The following is a 20,130-nucleotide window of genomic DNA, read 5'->3' on the forward strand; positions in this document are numbered from 1 at the left end:
AATTATGTATTCTTTTTTTTTTAAAAAATGTAGACAGTTCAACAACATTTTGGATGACATAACCAAAATCACATCACAAAAAAAAATGGTTCTTAGTAATTAAAAGGTTTGAAAACAGGAGGTTTTGTATGAAAAGCCCGTCATCCTGTTTTTTTAGAAAAAAAGAGGCTGAATTTTTGTTTTACGTATTTTTGTGTTAAATTTTAACCAAATCGGTCGATAAGTAAATAATATACTTATAGCAACTGTAAGACGTACATTTTAAACTTATTTTTGGTCATTAAATAGATTACATTAATCTTTCATCATGGTAAATCAGATGGTTTTAAAAAAATGTGTAATAATTTTTAAAAGTAGTAGTAGCTAAATGAAAATGCTGGAAAAATAGACTGTTATTTTTTCGTTAAAAGTTTTTTCAAAATTAATTAAGATTTTCGTTCATAAAAAAATTAATAACAGATTCATTGTTATCATTTTATTATTATTACTATTACTATTACTATTATTTCATTTTCTATTTTAATTAGACTCATCTGATTCGTGGTATATAATGAGTAGTGTTTGCTATCTGTTTAAAACAATGATAAATTTAATTCTCTCTTAAAAATTGTAATTAAATGGAAGGATACTAATACTGATGGAGGGAAAAATAATCAGCTTAAATTTACATTTCGTAATTACCACAGCTTGATTTTATTCTACAAGTAACGATACAAAATAATAATAATAACAAAATTACGTAGCTCCCCGGCAGTACAGCAGAAATGTTTTTATAACGAATGCGCATGTCCGACAAGTATTGAATATCCTCTTCTATCTGAAGCATCACACCATCGACGTCGCGTTATAATCATCATTATAAACATTATCAACGAGAATATCAACGGAGACGACCCTATACTGTTGTCGTCTCGACGGATTTCTAGTCGGTTTTAACGCGTGACTCGTCAAGTTGGAAGGCAACATTGTTTCTGCCCTTGGCCGGTTCTTCTCACCTGCACCGATTGTCAACCATCTGAGGAACATCATGGTAAAATCATAATACACATGCATATACATGAATATATATATATATATATATATATATATATATATAAGTTTTGAAATAACTATTACATTATTACAAATTATATTTAATTAATACAAATAAATTATCTAATTGAGTACAGCATATATTACTACAGTATAATTAAAAACCTAATTCTTAAAATTCAAAATAAACTAAAAAGTTATTTAAAAAATAAAGAAAACGTAATTCATGAATGTAGTGAATAGAAAATTAATAAGCATATATATTTCCCTTAATTAAAAATAATGTATGTATCTTTACCTATAAAAATATTTTACATATTGCATTATAAAAAATCACAGTTTTAATAAGCGTTTTAATCTACAGATCCATATTAATCTCATAAAATAATTAAAGTAGATGTTTTGGCAGAAGTTATAATTAAATAGCTACGGTTGAATGCTGGTTTTCTTTCAAAGCATTTTCTAATTTTATTAATTAACTGAAATAATTGCAATGTATTAAAAATATAACAGGTAAATAAATACCTATTAAATTTTGTAAAAAAAAACAAAAATATTTATAAAAATAATTTTAAAGATCGTAAATCTTCTTTTACAGATATTTTAAATATATATTAACAAGTAACAATCGCTACGAAAGACTTAAAATAAATTATACCTACCTGAAATTTTTTAAACCGTTTTGAATAATAACAATAATGAATAATTACTGAGGTATCTTATAGGTTTAAAAATCATTAGTTTTTTTTCATATACAGTTCTTTATTAGAACATTTTAACCATAAAATAGTCGTATATAAAATTAGAACAATTCGGAACAATAGACAAACAAAATTTTAGAAAATGTTTATTTCATAAATCCTGTAATTTTCCGGTAATTTTTTTTTCTTAGGGGAAGTTTCCATGTGTAAAATTATCCATATATGTTGAATTGAAAACATCAATCGAAAACATAAAAAGTATCCACTTCACCTTTTTTCTCGGTAATGCAATTTAATTGTTCCAAAGCTTAAGTAAAAAACTGTCGTTTAAATCTTTTTAAAAAGTTTTCCCATAGTCGGTTCCTATATGGCAGGCGTTTAAAAAACAATTAACAATTAGGCTGTCGCTATAAATAGGAAATCCTTTTTTCGTTGAATGACATGTTTCAAACACCGATTCTGTAGGAGGTCTTTCAGAGAAGGATTATCAATCTATATTGCTTCAATTGTTCAAGAACAAATTTTTTTCTACGATGTGGACATTTTTCACCTATGTAGAATACCGACCGTATTTCTTCGTTTCGTATGATAAACTGACCAATCGATGAAATTCTACGATTTCGAGATTCGTGAAACGAAAGAAAAAATGTAGGCCTAACTGGTTTTCGAGTGATGCAAACAAGATTCTATACTATGTATATTTACAAATTTTATATTAAGTAAATAATATTATGAACACATTAATGTTTTTTACGGCCCATAAAAATTATTATAGTAATATTTTCTTTAGAGAGTTGTACAGGTTTATCAGTATTATTTATGCTTCATTTCACGGGTAGCGATAGCACTATTTGCGTTCATAATCAGCCTTCGGATGATAATTATTTTTACAGACCGTTACACTATTAAAAACTTTTGCAGTGTTCTGTAATAGCGGTTAAAAAATTAAAATTATTTAATATTGTATTGAGATAATTAATATATTATATTTTTATTTCAGCAAGTTTTATTTTATCTTTGTAATTTAAATTATTACGAATCACTGACAAAAATATTGAATAAATAAAAATATGCGAAATAAAAATGTATAATTACATGAGCAAACCTATTGTTAAACAATCAACAGAAATAAGGGGGAATAAATATACATATATAAATAATTAGAGAAGAAAAACATCACTTAAAATAGTTAAGAAATATAAAATAAAAATGACTCGGGTAGTAAAAGAAGGAATTTTTATTGGTTTAGATTGTTTTTAATCTACATTTCCGTTTTCATATTGGACTATTGTACAGTTCGATTTTTTTAAACACGGGTAGAAATATTTTTTTATTATACGAAATTATATTTCGTAAGTCTTCTTTGATTATTTGTTATTTTATCGTCAGTCTTTATTTGATATTTCTTTTACATTTTTTACAGGGTTTTACTAATCATTTTTTATGCACATCTACTAATTTCCCCTAATTTCTATTCATGATGACTACAACCGAATTGCTTATCTGTTTTTGGAGTTTTCTTTATTTTTCGTAAATGGCTCTTTGCGTCTCTATTTCAAATAAAAATAGTTAGCGAAGTTCATTCTTGTACGAATTTCAGTGTTTTGTTAACTTTCTTTTTTCCCATCAATCTTCATGAGATTTCTAGAATTATGGTAGGTATACCATGACATACACATACACAGGAAAATATTAATTTTGTTTAATAAATTTAAAATTAATTTTTTATAACCAAATTAGATTTTAAACCGGAAAAACTGGGGCATCATAATTTTGAGCCGAAGCATATTTAAAACATTTACTGACCTACAATAATAATCGGTAGTATTCCAATACATGCATCAGGAATAGCAAATTTATTTATCCAACTGATCATTTTTTGAAAATTTTACCTAATATTCTATTTTATTTTCCTTGTACATCAGCGTTACTGTTAAAATTATTTACTTTCACGTTATAATGGCCCAATTTTTTTTTTAATTTTATAAATTTTTTAGATATGTTTTCACTATCTCAAATATAAAATTATTTTGTTTTCTGAAGATTAGTCAATGACTAATAGTGTCCTACTATTAGAAGTTGTTTTACTTCATAATGTATTGTATCTTTGCACGACTTCAGCATACCGACAGAGTTATATATATGTATGGTATATGCACATACGTGTTTGTACATGTATATAACGAAATACATAATCGATCTGTTCTCTTCGTTTAATTTTGTTAATTATAAAAAAAGTATGTTATTATCTTTTGTAGAGACTGGACACTGTTTTATTTTCTAACTTATCGATGGGTTCAAACATTTCACTTTTGGAATTCATATCTAAACTTTGACTAGTTCTGCTCAGTAAGGTTACTTTCAGTACAAAATTCATCGGAACTATCACAGTTAATCTGCACTGTCTCTATAATATCCCCATTTGTAAATAGAGGAGCTACAGTTTCATTCTCGTACTCAGTTACTCATTTTGATAAATCAAAATATTTAATACAACTGACACGTGATTGAACTGAATAAACACTTCAAAAAAAATTTAACTCAATGTCATTTTCTCTTGTTTTATTTTTTAAAATTTATAAATTCGAAGAGACCTGATACGAAAGAAATGATTTTAAATCGTAATAAACGTTACAAGGTTTCATGCTGTTTGTAACGGAGTTAGTAATTTTTTGTAATAATCACAATATCAACATTTTGAATTCTGAACCAAATGAAGGAAACGCAATTGTTTTCGTAAAAAAGTAGGAGAAAAATGTTGACCGGATACAATGTAATGTAATAACAATGTTATATTGACTGGAGAAATGTGGATATTATATACCGCACCCTACTCACTTCAGCACACTCACTCTCTCTCTCACTCTCTCTCTCTCTCTCTCGCTCGCTCTCTCTCTCTCGAAGAAGAAGAAGAATACGGTTAGTGGGCGTGTAAACAGATTTATATACATCATTATGTAGCAGTTAGCGGCAAACATTTTTCTTGATAGCCGATATTTTTTAACCTTCGTGTTTACCTTACAAACAATAAATATAAAATATCAGCAACAGTTAGACTTGCAGTGTTTCTCGTGTAATACGTTATTTCATTCTACCCGTTTTTATGTGACACTGCATATCAATTATTTGACTTTTTAGCAACATAACGATACATCGAAGTCAAAGTTAGTAGAAATTTAATACAACCTACGTAATCTTTTTAATTCATATTTTACGCTTTTTTTATTATGGCAAGCGACATCTTTAGAGAGTCAAATGTTTAGGATATTTTTAAGGCAAAGAAAAGCAATAATAAAATTTCAAAACTTAAAACTTCATGAAATTTATACGATAAACAAATTTTTATGTTTTTTTTTTTGGGGTTGAAATTTATTTACTTTCAAAGAATATTTGTGAGTTATTTATTTTAAACTGTATGAAATGTTTATTTATTTTTTTTTTTAATGAATTAAAACGGTATTGTTACGTTTTATTAATCTGTGTATTTAATATCGTATTTTATCATCTGCATTTTACGTTCTAGTTGTAGGTCGGTAAAAAAAAAAAAACTTATACGGGAATCTGTCAGTTGCATTCCATTTTGTGATAATATAAAAGCTTGACATATTATTATTCAGTACTTATCAGGAAAAGATTAGTGTAACAAAAGCATCCGGCTCGAAAAATGTAAAAAACAAAAATTATCAGTATTCGTATTCACATTTTAATGAGTCATTGAAAAATAAATTAAAAAATGAGTAATATTGCAGTTGATATCATAATTCAGCTGTTATCATTACAGTATACAAAAAAGCATGATTAAAAAAAACCTTTGTGGTCAGTGCTTCATTTGGAATTTGAGCTGGGTATCATGACTATCTTGACCTTTGTTTACGTCATTATGGTTTGAGTTTAATACATATATATCGTTTTAAAAATATTTATTATGAATCTCACAGCTTTGTTACTAATAATAATATTATCAAAGTAATAAATCCAGCAAGCAGTGTATATATATATATATGTATATATACTGCTTGCTGGATTTATGTATATATATATATATATATGTATTTATATATACATAAAATATTTAAGTAATTTTTTTACTTTTTAAGAACATTCTTTGGATACTTTCGTCAATAGTTATTTCCTTCTAAAATAGTAATTTTAAAAGTTAAATTTCTGTCACAAAAACCAAAAAAGAGTTTTAAATAACTAAACATAACCAAATTTTTATTTTGTTTTGACAAGATGAAATAACATTAAGGGTAAATGCATGAAGATATTAAATATAATAAGTAACTACAAAATAATTCACATTTCAGAATGAGTTAATGAAAATTATTTGCGCGCGTTTATTTAAACGTTGAAGAGATGCAGAAAATTCAGGGTTAATTTAAAAATATTTTAATTAATATTATTTATAAATTAATCAAAAAAGTAATATTGCTGGCAAAATTGGGATAGTTGACTGATTTGCTTTATCTTTATAAGAAATGATAAACATTAATTTGGTACCATTATTGTATAAGGCAATGTGATTTAGTACAGATAAACTGATTTTATACGTCGATTCTATGTTAGATTTCATAAGCAAATGGTTATAAGCAACTTCTACAGACAATACCAGTCAACAATTAAAAAATATTTATTTACTCCGTAATAATACATTATACAAATGTTCTTGGAAGTGTTATAAATTTGTGAATAATACTAATTAATCCAGTGTTTGTAATACTTATTTACTTTTAATAGTGCAATAATAACAAATAAAATGCAATTTCCTAGAAAAAATAATACACTGCATTTGCAATATAAAATAATGTAATCATTAAATATCAACAATAATAACAATAATCTTTTTTTTTGGTGGGGGGAGTGACGTGAGATGCATTTATTAAGCACGGAGTGCAGAGCTCCCACTGGTGGTCCTATCAAACCGCCATCAGTAGATTACCGGCTACAACTACCCTCCCCTTTCTATCAGGACTCGACCCGGAACCGTTTTACACATTACTTCAGGCAGGCCGAGTCCTCTTATCCTAGCCTGAGAAGGTCGCTACCTAGTTTTCACCTGGCTCAGTACTATTCGGGTCACCCTTCTTAGCTCTGACAATCCCCCGACAAATCGGGCCACATTCTCCTAGCTACTCAGATCATGCAGCATCGTCGCAACCATGCCATGTTGTTGGGGCTCAGTGCTCCGATACCCGCCTCTAGTGTCCCTCGATCTACCGCCCACCGAGCGCATTTGAAAAAAGTGTGCTCGGCGTCGTCCGGGGCAATAGAGGCAGTCAGGAGATGGCGCTTTCCCTATGGCATTGAGATAAGCGCGAAAGTACCATGACCCGTTAAAAACTGGGTTACGTACTACTTCACCTCTCCATACCGCCGCTCTGTCCACGGTCTGACCACAAGGATAAGCCTTGCGGTCTAGCGGTCCCAGGTCTCTTGCCAGGCAAGGAACGTGCTAGTCCGTTCCTCTCCGTCGAATATCTCCCGATCTTCATCTGCTCCAAAAATGATTGTGATCCTCTGCCCGTTGCACCGCCTCAACAACTTCTTGGACTGCATCTAGGGTCGACCGACCCTGCCGGAAACCGTATTGGTTGAACGAGACGCCACTTGCCTGATTCATAATCGCAACCAGTCTCTCCCTTAATAGCTTCTCCTATATCTTCTAAGCCGTGTCAAGCATACACAATGGGTGGTAGGAGAACGACGACTCAGGGTCTCCTTTGTCCTTGGGGATCAGCACAAGACGCGTGGTCTTCCATCTGGAGCTGAAGGCCCCAACCTCCAGACATGAGTTGTACATATCAAGAAGCAGACGACTCACCAGCTTGAGGACCTCGCCCGGTATGTCGTCTGGACCAGGTGTTTTTCTGACCTTCACCGACCGTAGAACTTTCTCCAGCTTCTCCATCAAGAAGAGCGATAAGTCTCCCTAGTCGCCAAAATCCCGCTCAGCACGAACCGTGTGAGCCGGGAACAATGTTTTAACGATGTGCTCCGTTTTAGCCTCGTCTAGTGGAGCTGGTGACTGCGAAACCCCCAGTCGCCGGGTCACTTTCTTGTAACCCAGCCCCCGAGGGACTACATCCACGGTCTCCGTCAGTTTTCGCCAGCAGCGTGCCTGCTCATGTTGATGGCCCGATGGAGCGGCTTCCTCGCCGCCTTTTGCTCAACCGAACTGGCGTTCGCGTACGTGCGATTTTTTGCACGTTGCGCCGCTCGTCTCAGCCGAAGACATTCTCAGCGCAAATAATAATAATACTTGGACAGAATATAAACGTAAACATAAAATAAAATGCACCATTATACATTATAGAATAAAGAAAAACTAAACTAAATGATTTTCTGAACGATTTTGTCAATGCATCTTATAACAGTAACCTAAAACGTAAAAACAATGGTTCATGTGTTAAAAATAAAATCATCTACACAGTACCTGCATTTTGAAATGAGTTATTCTTGGAGATCACTTTTGAAAGTTTCTGTATTTTTGCTACAGATTGGATTATTACTTATTAAAATATTTTTACTTAACAAATTGTTGTTTGTTTTATTCTTTCAAAGTTTATTAAATATAAAGCGATTATCTGCTTTTTTTCTATATTAACTGTGTGGAAAATAATTTTTCACAAATATAATGCGAGATGGGAATGTAAGAATATTGTATTTTTAGTAATAAAAAGTTGCATATGTGAGCGACTGGATTTTACATCTGCAATTATCATTAAAACTTTCTTTCAGTCTGAATGGATTCAATATGTTACCATGTTCTCTAGAATATCTTCATACACAAACAAAGTAAGAAATAATGGACTCGATAAACTATGGTAGACATAACAAGCAAGACATCAATGCCGCTGTAATGTCTTTCTTCTTCCTAAACCACTACATTATTTTAGGCATCTTTGCACAGCATATAATATTATGCTACTTCTGTTGTAATTTACTATTAATGTATAATCCAAGAAACTTAATATATTCAGCTTGGGCAAGAAGGAGATCCTTTTTTTACTAAAAAGTAGATCATTTTTCCACTTTACTGATTAATAAATAATTATTTTCCAACTACTGGAAAGTTAGTTAAACAATTCAAATGTCTTTATTTCTAGGTCTTTAAGAGTTAAAAGTAGCTGCTGTGAGTTTAATATTATCAGCATAGAGAAGTAGATCTTTATTCGGTTGACTGGCCAGAACCTTAATGATGTCATTTGTGTAAACGATAAGCAACAGTAGTTCTACCAATGAGCTGTGAACTCCACTCTTCAAAAATCTTTAATAATGATTTTAGTTTTTTCTGTTTCTTTCATTAAATTCAATTTCTAACTAATTGAAACCTATCTATCACACAAGATATTAACCAATCACATGCTCCACAAATATCTAATGCATTTCAAAACAAATACTTAAAAGAATCAATCTTGTTATCAGAATCATCATCTTAACAGAGTCAAATGCTTTTAAAAGATCAGTAAAGATGCTGACTGAAAACATCCACTTCTTGAGATCAGAGTGGGCTTGTAGACAGAAATCATAACCAGTGATGTTTAACTTCAGTGATTTACAGAACCTAGTTTTTTAAATGTGGCTTTGGCTGTAGGTAGTCAATCCTTACTTTACTCATCAATTTTCAAGATGTTAAGTAACATCTTGTAACATTTCAGATCTCATACAACTAACAGTCATAAGAAGTTTACAGTCTTAGTACCTTCTGTAAGTATTTAAACACAGAACCTGTAATTACTTTAAAATTCTAAGAAGTTATGGTGATTATTCTTCATTAAGAATGCTGATTATGGGCAAGAGATTTAAGTGGGCTTGGAATTCAGGGGATTCAACCGGTCACAAATAACAATGAGACATCAATACATTTATAATGTTTAAATTATAAAACTAGATTTAAATTTAAACACGTATACAGTTCCTAAATATTGGCATAAAAAAAGTTATATTTAAAAGTTTACAGGTAAGTTAATTATATGAATAATATTAATATAAATTCATGAATGATAAATGACATATGATAACTAAATTAGCTGCATGGAACGTACCTTAACTAATTCAATTAACTGTCAGGATTAGTGTTGATTGTTAATTGCTGATAAGTGTAAGAGGGCTGTGGAAATCTATTTCTATTAACTTACCTATACGTGCTTTAATTAAATAAATCACTAAATTTTTTTTGTAGATTTATGTTCTTATCACTCTGTATACCTCACTTTGATCTGCTACATATTTATCTTTAATTAAAGTTTGTTACTAAAACTGTAGTGATTATTAGGTCAGTACATTATAAAAATTAGTAGCACATTTTTTAAGATGCCTAGATTTTTAGTTGTAATATTTTTCAACAAAAATCACAAATTATAAGTAATTCAGTGACTTGCTGAATCCAGATTATTCCATCATCAATTGCATTTAAAGTAACAAAACAAAATGAGCATAATCTAAAAATTTTTTGTTAAGTAACAGTGATTCCAAAATAACTATATATAGTTAGATGAAAGTATTTGTCATTCATAAATATAAAATCAGATACATTAAATGACTTCATCCTGCATTCCAATAGCTGATTGCAGTTGCAGAAGTAAATTTATAAATAAGTATTAAAGGTTTTATATTTTAATAATTGATGTAATATCATTACTAAGAGATGAACAATTTGTTCATCAAGTTAAAATAGCCTTAGAGATTTTAAAGAGGAAAATAAATGAAAAAAAAACCAACGCACACAGAGAGAGATTGAGAGAGAGAGAGAGAGAGAGAGAGAGAGAGAGAGAGAAACAGTGAGACAAATAAAAATTTCTACTGTAAATTACATCTGGAACACCACACATTTATTTATTACTAAGAGAGCAACTAAAACTACAGGAAGTAAAGAGAATTTTTTTTCAAAGGTACAAGGAAAATATTAGCAAATTAATACAAGATAAGTATAAGTGATATAACTGATATCTACTAAACGTATTAACACACCTTTTGTTTCAAGATGAGACAGTACATACAACACTGATTATTGCAATCATTAAATAAAATTACATACTGTGTTTACAATTTTTAAATATTTCAACTAACTAATAATATCTGACAATTACTATAAAATCATAGCTCTATAACATCAATTATAAAACAACTGTTTTATAATAATTGATGGAAATTAGTGAGAGTTCCTCAAAAATACTTTTAATCTGTTAACTTGTTAGTTCATCAGAATTGTGATAATGTTTATTTTACATGTGTTTATAGTGCTTATAAACTTACTTTTGTTTTTAATTTTATATTTCTATTTTCATTTTAAATACATTGCATTAAAGAATCTTGTAAGTATAAATATGTTTGTTCTTTAAGATTTTTTCTTAAATATAAAAATTATCATTTTAGTGGATTATATTTTATAGACTTACCATAGGCAAGTTCATCATCAGTTTACATTTTAAAATGTAATTTACATGATATTTTTATTATTTTATTCAGGAAAATTAAAGTTAAATTATTTTTAAATGGGATTGCTGAAGTATTATACAGAAAGTTAAAAAAATAAATTTATGAACAACGTTGTCTGTTATTTGTTTTTTTTTTTTTTTAATTTGTTGAATAAAAGAATTCATTGTTATATTGCATCGTATTACGAAAAATTATATTCACTTCTTATACACTGAAATATTTATAAATTGTAAATAACAATTATTTCATACACATTTATAACACAGTTTTTGTTATTATAATAAAAAATTCATGCTAACACAAGAACACAGTCTTATTTTACAGAAATTTGTTAATGTTAATTCATGTTCTTTGGTTGAAAAAGAAAAAACTATGCTAAATTAATTGAAGAGTTATGCATATTTCATGAAATAAATTAGAAAACAAGTAAGTACTTGAAAAAGTGTTAAATAATAATCATTAGTAGAAACTGCACAAGAGAAACAAAAAAATATGAAAACATAATAATAATAATAATAAACTAAGTAATAAATAAACAGTATTTATAAAACACTACAAAATAACTATTTATAGCAGTTTTTGTAGAATAATAATATAAATAAATAAAACCAAATAGTAAGAAGTATGATTTTCAGCTAACTTACTGTTTTCAATTGGGATTGCTTAAAATGATGCCTATTTTTTTATTGACAGTTTTTGTCTTGTAAAACAATGGAAACAGCCATCCATTTCAATTGTAGAATTTTGCAAACAATTTTCTGACACTTTCTTGTTTTCTAAGTAACAAATATTCAGACAATTATTGATAGTCTTGGATCATATAACCTACCAGGTTGGTCTAGTGGTGAACTTATCATTGAAAATCAGCTGATTTTAAAATCAACTTTTAAGGTTCAAATCCTAGTAAAGGCAGTTACTTTTATCTGGATTTGAATACTAGATCATGGGTACCGGAGTTATTTGGTAGTTGGATTTCAATTAACCACACATCTCAGGAATAGTCGACCTGCGACTGTACAATAATACACTTCATTTAGATTTATACATATAATCCTCATTCATCCTCTGAAGTAATACTAGTTCTGGAGGCTAAACGGAAAAAGAAAGTCTTGGATCATAAAAATGGAACTTCTAAATAATGGAGAGATTCTTTTAAATTGATTTTCCTTTTTTTTAATGGACTATTATAGAAAAAAATTCTATTTCAATGAAGTCCTTTTAAAAGAATTTCTAAACTGACAACAAAGAATAAAAAGCACTTCTTTCATTGTTTCTTTAATGTTTAGCCTCTGGAACCATTGTATGGTATTACTTCAGAGGATGAATGAGGATGATATGTATGAATGTAAATGAAGTGTAGTCTTGTACAGTTTCAGTTCAACCATTCCTGAGATGTGTGGTTAATTGAAGCCCAACCACCAAAAAACATTGGCATTTACCATCCAGTACTCAGATCTGTATAAAAATAATAGGATTTGAACCTCTTAAGCAAAACAATTTTTTTTCTCAATAATTTGATGAACATTACCTTCAGATATTAAAATATATAATTTTTTTTTATAACAACAGCATATAAAAATTTTATCAATAGGTTTTGAAAAATTCAACTTTCAATTTCACAAAATAGTGGTTGTCTATTGTGTAAAATCATTAGCTTTTGAATTCAGCTTAAGTATGTTATATTTACTTAACAATTATTATTTGAATCAGGCAATTTTCTGAAAATCAGATTACAAAATAACAGACAGATTACTTTAAGACAACTAAAATGTAAGTCACATTTGTAAAAAAAATTAAATTAAGAAAATCATACAGCTGTACATGAATCATTAGTTAATATCCAGATGAAAAGTAAACATCTTGAGAAAAAAAATTAAGTTTAGCTAGTTTATTCTAATAGTTCTTTTGAATAATCCCAAATTCTGGCAGATTTTTTTAAACATAAATGAATTTATTTTCTTCTGTTAATTAATTTTGAAAGTATGATAATTTTTTTAAAATATTACCCGAAGTGTTCACTATAAATTTTCTTTTTTTGATTATATACGGTTTTTTTCTACAATTTATGATGCCAGGAGGTATCTGTCTCTTAGATGTCTTAATATAAAACTTACCAATTTATATAAGTTTTTTTAGTCCAGAATTTGTCATCAGTTATAAAATTTTATAATAACAGGCAATGCATCATCACTGTTTCATGTGAAATATGACAATTGCTGTGACCAATTTTTTAAATGATCATTAGACTAGGTAATTTAATTTAAACTTGTGCTCCTGTTTTAACATAAACTGATTTAAATTGTGGTAACATGATTTTAATTCTAATCGACTTAAATATTGGTTACAGTTAAGCTAGATAATTTAATTTAAATTGGCATACCTGTCTTAATAGCTAAATTACATGTTACCTGTGTTTAAATAGTTGGTTATGACAAACATTAGGTTTTGCATGTAATGTTGGTAATGCATTGCCTGATATAGTAGTTGATGATGACAAATCCATCAAACTGATGATGAATCCATGGATTCAAAAAGTTTATTATATAAGCCAGTAATTTTTGTATTATGCTTAATACACTTTGGTGTGTTTTTAGGTGGTTTTTATTAATTACTAATTACACCACATGGAATATATGTTCAACAAATATATTGCAATATATTATACCTAAGAATAATTTTAGTTTTTACACAGATTCTAAGGTAAAGTAAGATTTTGTTTTATTCTGTTTATCACTTATAATTTCCAATAGTAACCTTGTTTATGCTTTATACAAGTATATAAACATATTCTGATACAGATAAATTATTTTATGTAACTGATGATGTCAGCAGATTAATGTTCATTACATATTAAAATTTATTAATATTAATAGATTTACTGATAAATAAATATCATAAAATTTTGTTTTCAATCAGACCAGACAGACAGGGAATCCCAGTGATGATTCAACAGGTGCAACCACAGAAGCAATAACAACAACAACAGCAACTACTACCACCACTACAACAACAACAGTTCCAACAAACAATGAAGAAAGTGCTGTAAGCAGAACTGAACCACAAGATGTTCCCAAACCTGTCTTAATTTCAACTCCTGTTCACACTATGAACAATACTACTACTGCTACTGCTACTACTACTACGACTACTACTACTGTTACTACTACTCCTACTATAAATACAAGTACAATCATCACTACTAACACTTCAACTCGATTACCGCTGTCTAAAACACAAATGCAAGGTAATATTTTTTTTAGAATAAAGCTGTTATATATTAGTATAGAACTGTTAAAAAATTTCAAAAGAATGCATGGTTTTCACTTAAATCACTAAAACATGTTAAAAATTTGTAATCTTTAAAAAAAATCTGTTTAGTTTAAAATCTTATTTTATCTAGATTTAAACATAAAAGTCGGTTCAAAAAATAAATAAAAATTTAGTGTATTAAAGAAGTATTTTTCTTCATAAAGTTTATTACTTTCATTATTTTTAACGTTGCTTCAGCTACTTTGTATTTGTAGTCTACTCCAAATTCACATCACCTAAGTTTATATTTATTGCTTTTAACCTAAAATTTTCGTCTTCTTGCCATGATATTTAAGTTGTGGCCTTGTCAATAAGAAGATTGAAAATCAGTTGTACTGCAGTGTTGCATCTTTACGTATTGAAAGACTAAAGTACCACTATTTGGTGGATATTTTTTGAATGAGTCTTAATTTGAGCTTAGACACCAATAACAGCTATGTGTTTTATTCACACAAAGCTAAAGAGAATAATAGAACATTGGAGTTTAAAAGCAGAAGCAAATATTGATGGGATATTATTAATAAATGATCCATGAAATATAATTCTGCTTTTTTTTAACTTTAAATATTAAATGAAATTTAAATCACCAAAACAGAGTAAATAGATAAGTCAAACTTACCATATTAATTCCAAGAATCAATTTTCACAGAATTCCACATTTTCAGTTGGTATTTAATCCTATAATTTCATTAAAATAAATTATTTTTGTAATTTATGAATCTTGAATTTGTTGGAAATGTTACTGTTTTATAAATGTTGAAGTTATTATGGATGAATATGCAAATTCTGTTTCCAGTACTGGAATGATGTAATATTTAAACCACATAATATAAATATATATATATATATATATATGAACTTTAAATTTAAGAAAAGAATAATTACAGGAGAATAAATAAATTTAAGAATAAACATAGGAATCACCCCAAATTATTTTAAAGAATACAAAATATAATTTAAAGAGAATTTATTTTAGTTTGTAGTAATTCAAAGAAATAGTTTACTGAAAAAAATGCATTTCTAATTAATCATAATTTTCAACCTAAGTTTTACATCCACAATTTTAAAGTCATTAAAAGGCCATTCAAAACTAAAATCTGAAGCTAAATATAACCATTTATTTATACACTTGGTTTGGATAGATGTTTAAGAAACGTGTTGATAAGATAATAGCTTAAGTGAATAATAATAACAAGCAAAACCATTTGCTTATTATTTTTTCAAGTGGCTACTGAATAGTTGGGAATAATAAACAAGTGTTTACTGATATGAATATTATTAGTATTACATGAATATTATATATACTGATATGAATATTTATTTTGAAGATGTGTATAGGAAGCAGAAACTAGATAAATCCTAATGTATGTAAGAAATTAATTTGTTTTGAAAAACAATCTGTAGGAATTGAGATGTTTTAACCAACAAGTGGAACAAATGGTAGTGTTTTGATCTCTGAGTGTTTTGATCTTCAATTTAAAATTTAAATTTCTCTGCACTATCTCAGTGACCTTAGCTTTCAATCTGATGTGGTCAGAAATTTGGGGGTAGGCAGAATAACTGTTTGTAAGACTTAATGCTAAGGTTTGACCCATTCTCCTGAAAGTAGGAAGCAGATAATAAAGCCCCAAAAAAATGATTGGCTCGTTTTAAAATCCCTACTTTTATAGGACCAGTAGATAATATGCACAGATATAACTACATATTAATTACTTCTGCATATAGTAATCATTTTTTTTAGTTACTCAGCAGTTGTCTTCTAACCTGGTTTCTTTTTTTTTTTAATACCAAAGCTAATATTCGCTTTTTTAGTTGACATAACTGTGGATGGCACTGATTGACTTAAAACTAGTATAATTGTTAAGAAATTTAACAAGTCATGATTCATTTTAACAGCTCATAAAATTGAGTTTCTTCATCAATAGAAATATTCTGTTTATGAATGTTTATATCCACTGGTTGTAGTTGAGTTTTTGTTAATCTGCTTCAGTTAACTGCATTAAATTAAAAATGCTATGACATAAATATTTCAATTTGTGAGAATTAATAGAAATGAAGTGCAAACAATGACATTACACTTAACTGTAAGCATTTACTTAAATTAGAACATATATTTGTCAGTACAACTTCATCTGCTAAGAATTAACTTTTAGTAATAGTAAATGATTATTATTTCTCCATAATTCAGAAGTTACTTTTATGTGCCAGGTTTTAATTTGCTGATCAAATACTTACTCATGAGTAATTAATTTAATTATTACCATTATCAGATGTCTAATACTTTAGAAAACAGTGGACGGTTGAAGGTCCAGTGGATGGTTCTCCCTCCTTTGTCAACCCAACCAATCTTGTTATTCTCCAAGATCCACTCCTAACGCCAACTAATTTTTTTATTATTATTATTATTATGATTTTATGTTCCAAACATTAGGCTATCACAAACAAACAAACTATGATCCTTAATTTCGACCGCTATGTTTTATGAAGAGACTTTTTCAAATCTCATCTTTTTAAGATATGTACTTAGAGATATGCAATATGCATTTTTGTGATTGAAATGTATTTTTTAATGTTATAACCATCTGCAATTCAACTTTGCTTTTTTTTGTTATAAGTTAAGTTAATTAAAATAGAATGTTATTAATTTTGTTCAGTTTGTTTCAATTGACGTGTAAAACAAAATAATAACACTTTAGATAATTTGAAGTGGTTTACGATAATATTTTTAACAGCTTGATTATCGGTTAGACAGATTTTCGCACTTTGATAAGATTATTTATTTAATATTATATTTATCTTTTATGACAGCTGTGGACGATAAATATCCATATTTCAAAAATTACATTCCGTGACGATTTCAGATTTTCGATTTTCCGTGTCCAGTGTTTTTTGAGTTAAAAATTTAAGAAAAGTGTTCTTTAATCGACTGATATTCGGTGTCACTAGTAAAATAATTATATTCTATATAAAGTAGCTATCTACAAAAAGACAATAGTAAGGAATAAAATTAATATTACAAAAAAAAAAAAACCAACACAAGAAGTAACGGCAGCCGATTAACAATGTGAACGGGGTTCATCGGATTTGCACTGAACTCGATCAAAGTAGTGTATTTCGTCTCAAAGTTGGCTTTGTTTGATCTCTCTTTCTTTGAGAAAATACTCCATACAAAATGGGTAACTACAATTTCGTAAAAGAAGGATTAAGAAACGAGAATTTGCAGAATTTTGAAATATATATGCTTATGAGAAAATTACAAAAATATTTTTTTTTAGATGTTTCAAGAAATGATTCGGTATAATTTGTTTGTTACATATATTACTTAAACATTTTTTTTTTAAATATCTTTAAAAGTTAATTTTATTATATCCTTATCAACCAAGGATGTCTTTATTGAAGTTCGAAATAGTGAAGTAATTTAAAAGAGTTTAAAGGATTTCGTTGTAAAAATAAATACATAAAATCAATCTGATTCTGTAACAGAATCATGGTAACCAAATCTTTATCGTTTTAATGCGTCTTTTGTATTGTAATATTTAGTTTTTAATAAATACGTTTTTAAATACAGAGTGGCCCATTTGAAACAGCCAAAACCAGCTTGGTTTGCTAATTTCTTAATTTAGTTTACTGCAACTGATTAAAATAATTTTCTTCATAGATAGGCTAATACGGAATTAGCCAAGAGTTATTGAAGAATTCGTCATTGCTACTGTTTGTGAAATACTACAACGTATTAGTCACAAATATAAAAAATAATTCTCAACTAATAATTAATCACAGCTAGCTCTTATTCGTGTTATAGTGTTATTACAGTACACTTACTGTTTGTCGCGTCTATCCAACGTTGTCAGTTTTTCTAATCTTTTCCTTTAATTTTTGATGAAATATGTCAAATTCAACATTACATCGTACCGCTTTATTAAGGTTACCACTAAGTATTTTAAATTAACTCAAGATGAGATAAAGGAAAAATATTTTGCTTTAGTTCCACCGGCGAAGTTTACAATACAAAATTTAGTGAATAAAGAATGTCATTCGACGAGTTCTTTTGCTGTTACAAATTTAAAGAAACGAAAGAACTCGTACTGTTCTTATTCTAGAGACTGTCACTGATATTTCCTTTCGAGTTGAACAGCGTCCTGATAGGTCGAGCTAATTACAGCAACGGAATCTTGTTGACGAGTATAACACAAATTAAAGTTAAAGCCCTAACATGCTACTTTGATTCAACAAATTAAAGATCGTAATAAAATTAACCGTAAAATATTTTGTTGTATTTTAAAACATTTTTATAGACATGGCTAGTACTGAACATGGTGTATCAGAATCTTTTCTCTTTTACTCTTCGGATGAGGCATGGTTTCATTTAATGGGATAAACAAATTCGCAAAATACACGACATCGGTTTAAAAAAAATCCCTGCGGACCTCTAACGAAACCTCTTATGACTGTAAGATTAGTGTTTGTTGAGAACTATCAGAAACGCAAATCATTGAAGCGATATTTTTTTAAAAACAGATCCATGAATAATGATGTGTACTTATGTATCTTTAATGAATTTGTGCTCCGACTGACTCCTGATTAACTCATATAAGTTATATTCATTTAGATGGATGTTATTTGTCACGTACCGAAGCAAACTCTAGCCAAGTTAAAGAATTGTGCTCAAAGCGGGATAACCAGCATCTCAAAAGAAGAACTCAGGAAGGAGTTACACTCCTAATATCCTGACACTGAAGGGAAAGATCCGCCTAGTGGCGAATCCGGTCGCCTCGCCCCCCTCCGTATTTAACCCTGATGGGCTTTACAGGAGGTCATCTTCTGAACCTACAGGCTGAATAATATCTCTCAGTTAACAGCTTTGTCTCCGTCAGGATGCCACCGATGTAAATGCCACGAATGACATTTCCATCGGTGTAAGAACGTACTATCAATAAACATAGAACAAAACAAAAAAAAAACGACTCAAACGAAGAGAACTGAGTAGAAATAAAATGTTTAAATTTTGAGCTATAGCCCTATCAATGGAACATAACGAACAACATCAAGAAATAACAAAACAAAAACAAAACTACGGAGCGCCTATCTTTGCGATAAGAGATCACTATCTCTAATCGTCTTTCAACATACCAATGACAGACATATAAAACATAAAAAGAATCATCTAATATCCCACATCACGAACACAGACCCGAATCAGCCAGGCCGAAACAAGCCAACCTATCCCTAAAAGCAGCATGGCCCGAAAGAAATTGAACTATATACTTGTTAGGAGACATCTAAGAGGCGCCCCGCAGACTCCTCACATCAGGGAAAAGACCATGAGTGGATTGCCCATCAGCTGGCTCATCCCACCTAGAATGCCACAATTGAAATCCATCATTCTCAATCTCTCTAATTCTAGCAGAAGTTAGTTGACCCAACTTCTTTGTGAAATAACGTTGTTGACGTTCAAGCACAAGTACATCAATAGGCTTTACTCCAGCAATCATCAGGACAGCCTCACGAGAAACTGTACGGTAACCATCTGTGACCGTTAACAACAAAAGGAGCTGGGCCCTCAACAAAATGTCGCTATAAGTTTTAAATTTTAGCCTATCCCCAAATAGGTGTGCCATACTACATAATTGCCTTACACACACCCTTATAG

The 20,130-nt window shown here is 29.3% G+C and overlaps 1 protein-coding gene across 3 annotated transcripts in view; it reads left to right on the forward strand.

Moving 5' to 3' along the window:
• Positions 1-791: 791 nt before the first annotated feature.
• Positions 792-20,130, forward strand: part of LOC142323260 (neo-calmodulin-like) — a 41,286-nt gene continuing 21,947 nt past the window's right edge. Inside the window, exons 1-2 of one of the 3 annotated variants that reach the window (XM_075362666.1) lie at positions 792-1,030; positions 14,088-14,415. In XM_075362666.1, the coding sequence (XP_075218781.1) occupies positions 1,028-1,030; positions 14,088-14,415 (331 nt within the window). In that variant the 5' untranslated portion in view covers positions 792-1,027. Of the gene's footprint in view, positions 1,031-10,503; positions 10,625-10,909; positions 11,048-14,087; positions 14,416-20,130 lie in introns of those variants that run through there. The other 2 variants (XM_075362667.1, XM_075362665.1) reach the window with 2 other exon arrangements.

Source organism: Lycorma delicatula, chromosome 4, assembly GCF_047948215.1.
Source record: "Lycorma delicatula isolate Av1 chromosome 4, ASM4794821v1, whole genome shotgun sequence".
NCBI classification, from domain to species: Eukaryota; Metazoa; Arthropoda; class Insecta; order Hemiptera; family Fulgoridae; genus Lycorma; species Lycorma delicatula.